A 7,203-nucleotide genomic window follows, 5' to 3' on the forward strand; every position below is an offset into this window, starting at 1 on the left:
TCACTAATCACCACACAAAAATAAATATTTAATTGTGCAACTGAAAAAGCATATGATTGCAAGCATGGTATGGAATGAGAGTATGCGATTTATTTTTGCAATGGCATAAATCGTAAAATATGAAAAATAGATTCAGATTGATAATTAATTATTCTTGCATTTCGATTTATTTCATAGAGAAATCAGGTGTATTTTCGTAACATACGTTGTTACCTAATTATGAAACATATGAACCATATTTATTTTTAAGTTGTGTGTGAGTGTGTGTTTTTATACAGGATATTTTTTATTGTTTTTCCCTTTGCCATATATACTCAATCGTATTGATTTCCGGTTTTTCGAGATGGACAGACCGGGTTTTAATATGAAAACGACGAAGATTCCAACATCGACCGATTCGGCGAGCGGAAGCGAAATACCGACGACGGATGCGACCACCGAGGGATCGATTTTAGAAACCGATCTCCAATCGATAATAAACAAGCTGAGCCCTCTCTTGGGCCCTTTGCCGCCCGGCCAGTCTCGCAAAGTCAAGTACGAAAAGGGCGGAACGTCCGTCGAGATCAAAGTCCCCATCGAGGACAAAGAGAAATGCTTTTCCATGAAGGAAATCAAGCCGGAAGGGCAGGCCGAAAGGAAGGGAAGGGCTGCTCACGACGTCGATAAAAAGTACAAGCAGGTGGCGACGGACGTCTCGTCCTCTGAAAGCGTTCCGAAGACACCGCAGAGGTCGTCTTTGTACACGAGCGATGAGACGTCGATCGAGATGATGTCCAGCAAGACGGATGAGTCGAACAGTCTGACCCTGCCCAGGGTACCTTGTACCTCGAGCACCTGTATACCACCGCCATGCGAACCTCCTGAAGCCAACCCGGTTAAAAGGCACACGGATGCACAAGAAATGTTCGAACCGGATGCCAAAAAGACGTGCCCTTCCGCTACTAACTTGCCTTGTTCTCAAGGCCACCAAGACAATATTGGCAGGTACATCCTTCCCGTTTTATTTATATTGCGTTTTGATAATCCAGACAATATAAAGCTCAAATTTTAACGTTTGTTATTCGCAATTAAAAGTGATGTTCACATACTTATTGGGTTCGTCTATACTCGATGTGTTTTTGTTTCGGCTTTGCGTCAACTTGACTGAGGAACTGATTGTCGTTCATGCATTATATGCCATTAGTTGTCGCTAGAGGCGCTGCCGTAGGTTGCCGATCATCGATGATGCTGGTTAGTACCTTTGTCTGTTATTATGATTATAATCACTCAGAAATCATGAGATGCGTTCTGGTGACCGTGATAATTTCTGAGTACTTATCGATTAACGGTCTCTAATCACCACACATTATTATTATATTTTTTAATTTGTTTTCATCTGAACAGCGTTATTTGTTATATGTTGTTTTTAATGTGAAAAGTAGTGTGTGAATGTTAGATAGTTTGTGAATGTTAGGTATCAATTTGTAAGTTTATTTGTTTGAATAACTCTAACTACTCCATTAATTATTTGAAGATCGTGAGGTGCGGCCTGGTATGAGGTAGGTTTTTAGAAAAACATTTTCTTTATCGTGCCAACGTTTCGATCTTTATTGAGATCATCTTCAGGGCTCGAAGCGTTTGATTTCCGTGTAGATGTGTCATTCTTGTGTGTCGTGTTGAGAGTGCCTCTGCCAGAGAGTAGTACAGACAAGAATGACATCTACACGGAAAACAAACGCTTTGAGCCCTGAAGATGATCTCAATAAAGATCGAAACGTTGGCATGATAAAGAAAATGACTTTCTAAAAACCTACCTCATACCAGGCCGCGCCTCACGATCTCCAAATAATCATTGACTAACTGTCACTAAACACCACACACTACTCCAGTAAGTTAAATTTCGCCCTTTTTGTTCGTTGTGTATTAAAGTTATGCTGAATGTAAAAGTATGCTTATTCTACTGTGTTGGTTCGTGATTGTGATGTATTAATTGTGCGACATTTTGATTTCCCGTCGTTGTCTCTAAACGATTTCCTTTCAAAAGATTTTTAGTTTCTTTCCATTCTGTCCAATGTATTATATGTTTGTCTTTGCACGGACATGTGATGATAAAAACACAGTTAATGTCTAGCGGGTGAGTTCTGTCTATAGTTGTCTTTAATATTTACTTGCGTCCTTAGTACTGTATTATTCTTTGCAGTTGATTAAAAGTTTTAGTTTGCAATTTTTTTTGTACGTGAGTATTGCCAGCCTGTCGTTGTTATGTTGCATTTTTACGTAGTTTTTGAATATTTTATGAATGATATTTGTTTTGTATCCATTTTTTATTGCTATTTTTCTTATCGTTTGCAGTTCTGCGTTGGCAGTGTTTTTAGTCTGTGGGTCACGTGCCGTAGTGATGCAATTTTGTGTTCGTGTGGGTGGTTAGAATTTGCGTTCATGGCGTTGACAGTTACCATGGGGTATGTAAGGACTGAAGGCTCAAAGCCAAACCACATTTGAATAGTATAAAAAAATACCGCGAGTGTAGACGGACCCAATAACCCAGGCCCCATGAATCCGACTCGCAGACTGACGTCCGCCGTACTTTGAAAGTAAATTATTAAGCTTCGCCATTCTAACTGCTGGCCTGACAATCTTAGATTTTCGATGTATTGTCGATGTATTTGATTGTCGGTACTCCATTATTTCCATGAATAATGGTATTTTTGAAAACTTTGTTAATTTAAAAAAATAAATATTTGCATACTGATTACTTAAAAAAATAAGAGTAGAACAATACTTTAATTGTACAATTATAATAGTTTAATAGTTTACATGCCTGCTTACTTTTTTGGCCTTATATATAATAATATTGACGATAGTTTGATTGCAAAGCAAACAATAAAAGGTGCACGTTTAATAACGTTTTTGGAATGATATAAAGAAGTGTTATGTTCTTAAATAAAAGACTTAAATTTCAGGTACAGTTGCAACCATGGATCTCACGGTCATTCCAAGAGAAGTAAATACCATAAGTCTATAAGCAATGTTAACAACGCAGCAATAATTTTAAATGCTTTATTTAGGAATCAAATGGTGCAACTATCTCCCTAGCTTCCCTAGCGTTCCAGCGAGCCTCCCGAAGTCAAGCGAGCAGAAAAGCAAAGTCACATTCAAAAAATACGAATCTGACGACTCGGGGGTAACCATTCCGCAACTTTACAAAGCTCATGTCGGAACTGGATCTTATCCGAATGTAACTAGAAAACAGAATATAAAAAAAAAGTGAATGTCAATTTATAATAGACGGTATTTCTGTTTAGAGATTTACGTTTAGGGCTGTTACGGGAGCGCAGAACCGTTTCTCGGGGAGAGAGTACGACTTGTACCAAAAGAGCGGAGCCAGGCGATATCCGGCGGGAGACCCTTACGAGTCCCAGTTCCTGCTGGCCCCCCAGATGCAGCATTACCCTCGGCTCATCACGCAGCCACCCTTCGTGAAAGCTGGGCCGTGCTCCGCTCCAAGCCAGAGGGAGCCGAGCATGCAGGGAAACAAGCAAAACCCCACCTGCATTCACCGACCTGTCTTCGGCGTTCCTCCTCCTTCTTCATCCTACCCGGGCTGTCAGCCGGCGGTCACTCAAAGGATCTGCGACGACTGCCAGAAGGTGGACATGGGCCTGGACCCGAAGGCCATGGCCATGCCTGCACCCAATTCCGTCGATTACGAAGTCGACCCTGAAAAAGCGAGAGGTAAGTCGGCTTAACGGCTGAAAATGCAATCTCACCATACCCTTCTTCTTCGCATTCAAAACGATTGTAATTCAAAAATTAAAACATATGATTTATGTAGAGAACTGTTAGCTGATGTTACTAAAACTTGAAAATTGAAAAAGTAGTAGTATATTTTTCCCTAAAACGTAAACCTCTTCTACAAAAAAAAATCCTCTTCTTAACATATCTTTATAATGCTGTTCTAAGAACTACTCACTTTCTCTAAATATGATCCTAAAGCTGCCATAAACCTCAATCCAATCGCCCAAACCGCCTCTTATCTAGAGAAGGAAAAAATCTCGAGAATCACCTTCTGATAAGAATTCTTTCCATCTTAGATGAACAAAACATTATCCCATCTCACCGGTTTGACTTCGGTGACCATTCCACAGTCAACCAGTGCCATTGTTGTAGGCTCTTCCTTTCTTGACCTGCCAAAAAACCACTACTCGGGTACTTTTTTTCAAGTGGCTCAAGCCTTTGATAGGGTATGGCATGGGTGTTTGCTGAAGAACATCCTCCCTTCATACTTCATCCTCCGATCATACCTGATTGGCAGCTTCTTTCAGGTCAACCAGCTAACATCTTTCTCTAATCCTGTTTCTAATAACATAACTACTCCTGTTAAGGCTTAGTATCCGTATCTGTATTCTGTATTCAGCTTATACGACTGACCTCCCTACCCATCCCGACGCATTCACACTTTTCCAAACGGTCCTGCTACCCTACCGTCAAAACACGTTAATTATCGTAAAAAGGTGCAATTTCCTAACCATCGAGCAGGTTACAGTAAAGCTAGAGACCATAGCTGAAAACGAGAAAAATATTTTGCATGGTTCCCTCATTATAATAGGATAAACTAGAGGAAAACCCCCGGTACCTCCGGCTAGATGCGCAGCTGCTCTACCACTTGAGCTATCGTTGAAAAAGCTATTGAAAAATGACAAAAAGGCGGGAAAATTCAAAAGGTGAGGTTGAGATGGGAAGTTAGTGTCCGAGTGGATCGAGGTCACGACAGTTCAAGTGGTAGAGCAGCGGCGTATCTAGCAAAAAATCGTGGGTTCGAATCCCGCTCGTGACACTGACTTTTTTATCTCAACTAAAAACCTTAATTAATTGAATCTTAGACTGCTCGAGACTGGAATAAATGAACAACAAGTGAAGCTTTAAAAAATATAGCAGTTCTTACTGCTAGTCGGTCTTCTGAATTTCTAACCTGCCTTTATCGATGCCCAGAAGAATGCACATCGTCGCTAACAATATCTATTAGACTAAAAAAGCAGGTATTAACTACATATTACAAAACATTTTTGCGACTTCCGAACTGACACTTCACATCAAACAGAGCTGTGTAAGAAAAAAACCATTCGGACTTAAGACATCGTTTTGTTGCGTTTGGTGTGAGCTGCTATTTAAACAATAAATTCTGACAAATATCCTAAGCAGAAGGTGTTGAGGACACCCCTACCACCTTTGAATTAATGCCACCGTCATCAAGGTCCCAAATATTTGCTTTGGAAGTGCTGTAGAAACGCAAAGAATACTGCCTCATTCTAAAATCCTATTTATAGATCGTTAAATATGTTGTCCAATGTTCTTTTACTGCTTTAATTGATCCTACGAATCACTCCTTAATTGCTCAGTGTTCATTTGGAGAATCAGGGTTAATAAAAAAAATTCCACTCTACTCCTACCTCCAGTGGACTTATGTAAGCTGATATGCATCAATTAGAATAGACGACAAGTATGTCCAGATTGTAATCTGATATGCAGGAGTACCTCATCTTCTAGACAGCCGTTGCATACTAATAGAAAACATGAAAAGACAGCACTAATTGCTATGAAATATGCATAAGCAAGGTATGGACTATAGCTTTACGGGACGGTAAACCCAAACTCCTATATCTCCACTCGTACAAAAGTAAATATTTGGGGCCACAGCTCGATTGAACCTCTCTATGTCCCAGACCTAGTGCCACATCCAAAAATTTCAAATTTCAAGCCAAATTTTATTCAGCAATGTCCCAGCAATTAGATGGTCAGCTAACGTCCGTAACCCACGGGGGCCTTATTCTTTCTTTTCACGCGATGAAATATTTACATTACAGCATATTCGCTTATTATATATAGTTCATATATAACACAGAAACAGAAAGAGTTTGTTTTATGAGGTCATATGAACTCTCCGGGTGCCGCCGCATTTGTAAGTATGTCGGGTTCGAATGCAGGGCCGCTGGATTCGAACCCAGGACCTTACAGTGATGTGCGCCAAGTCAACGCCTAAACCGTTCCGTCCACTGTCGCATAGTCGATAGTCGTCTACCCATTTGTACAATATTTTTCCTAATAAGAAACCAAAATTCTAAGAACCAAATTAGCTAGTGGCATTTTATGTTTATGTGCTTTGTAGTAAAACTAAAATTAAAATGAGAGGTTTCTCCTGATGTGCTATGTATGAACTACTGTCCTGCTATTCCACGATGGTGTATAGCCATAAAAGAATGAGTGAAAGTTTAAAATCAGCAGGCAGATGGTTAATTTCTAGTAGAATAATTAACAAAAACGAATGAAGAATTATGTTATATGATTTGTTTTATCAAGGATCATTGCACTGGCTCACATGATCATTGCCCATGAGGTGTTAAATAATTCTGTGTTAAAGAAAGACCGACATTAAAGTACAAATAACTGATTTTTACACTCTTATGGGCGATTATTCCAGCTTTTCTCGGCGAAAAAGGAGAAGGTTATATATCAGTGAATACGATCCCTGAAAGAGTTGACGTTTACTGCTTCGATCAGTTAAATACTGGGTAATTAAAATATTAAAACGAATTTAGAATCAATTGTTAATAAAATTATATCTGTTCTTAGGTTTTTCCGTACGTCCGACCACCCGCCTCCGCTATTTTCCGATGTGGCTGTGGAGACGACGGAGGCGATAGCGACCCGTTTCTGGGCTGAAGTCTTCGGCATGGTGAACATCGTGATAGCATTCTTAGTCGCTATGGTCCTCCAATTCTTTAAGTTCTTACTCACGGCCATCGTCCGCCCTCTCATGATAGGTTTCGTCCAGCTCTTTTCAGACTACTTCATCAAACCCCTGTTGACGGTCATTTACAACGGTTTCACCCAGCCTGTCTCCGTCTGCTTCTACAACGTCGTCGCCTCCATACGCGACATCGTCAACCCCATCGCCAAAGCATTCGGATTTTTCATCGAGCCGTTCGCGAACATCGTCAAGTCCTTTCGTCTGGTGGAGATCAAGCACGTTTACTCCAATCCCGGACAGGCCGGTCCGGCCGCCGTCCCTCTCGTTCCTCGTGCCCCTTCGACAATCAAGATCCAATAGGGTAGTCTCGAATCGTGTAGGAAAAGAACAATCCCGTAAAGGAGGGTTTCTGGAAATAAAACTCAGATTGATGATAGCCTGTCTTATTGATATCAGATATATATTTACATAGTTGT

General features: G+C 40.5%; 1 protein-coding gene across 1 annotated transcript; it reads left to right on the forward strand.

Moving 5' to 3' along the window:
• The first annotated feature begins 222 nt into the window (after positions 1-222).
• Positions 223-7,168, forward strand: LOC106661940. Its single transcript, XM_014385707.2, has 6 exons — positions 223-984; positions 2,943-2,983; positions 3,048-3,217; positions 3,285-3,714; positions 6,458-6,548; positions 6,610-7,168. Exons 1-6 carry the CDS (start codon positions 344-346, stop codon positions 7,085-7,087), a joined length of 1,851 nt encoding a protein of 616 aa, XP_014241193.1. The 5' UTR covers positions 223-343; the 3' UTR covers positions 7,088-7,168.
• The last annotated feature ends 35 nt before the right edge of the window (positions 7,169-7,203 follow it).

This window comes from Cimex lectularius, unplaced genomic scaffold (genome assembly GCF_000648675.2).
Source record: "Cimex lectularius strain Harlan isolate CLEC.00 unplaced genomic scaffold, Clec_2.1 scaffold268, whole genome shotgun sequence".
Taxonomy (NCBI): Eukaryota; Metazoa; Arthropoda; class Insecta; order Hemiptera; family Cimicidae; genus Cimex; species Cimex lectularius.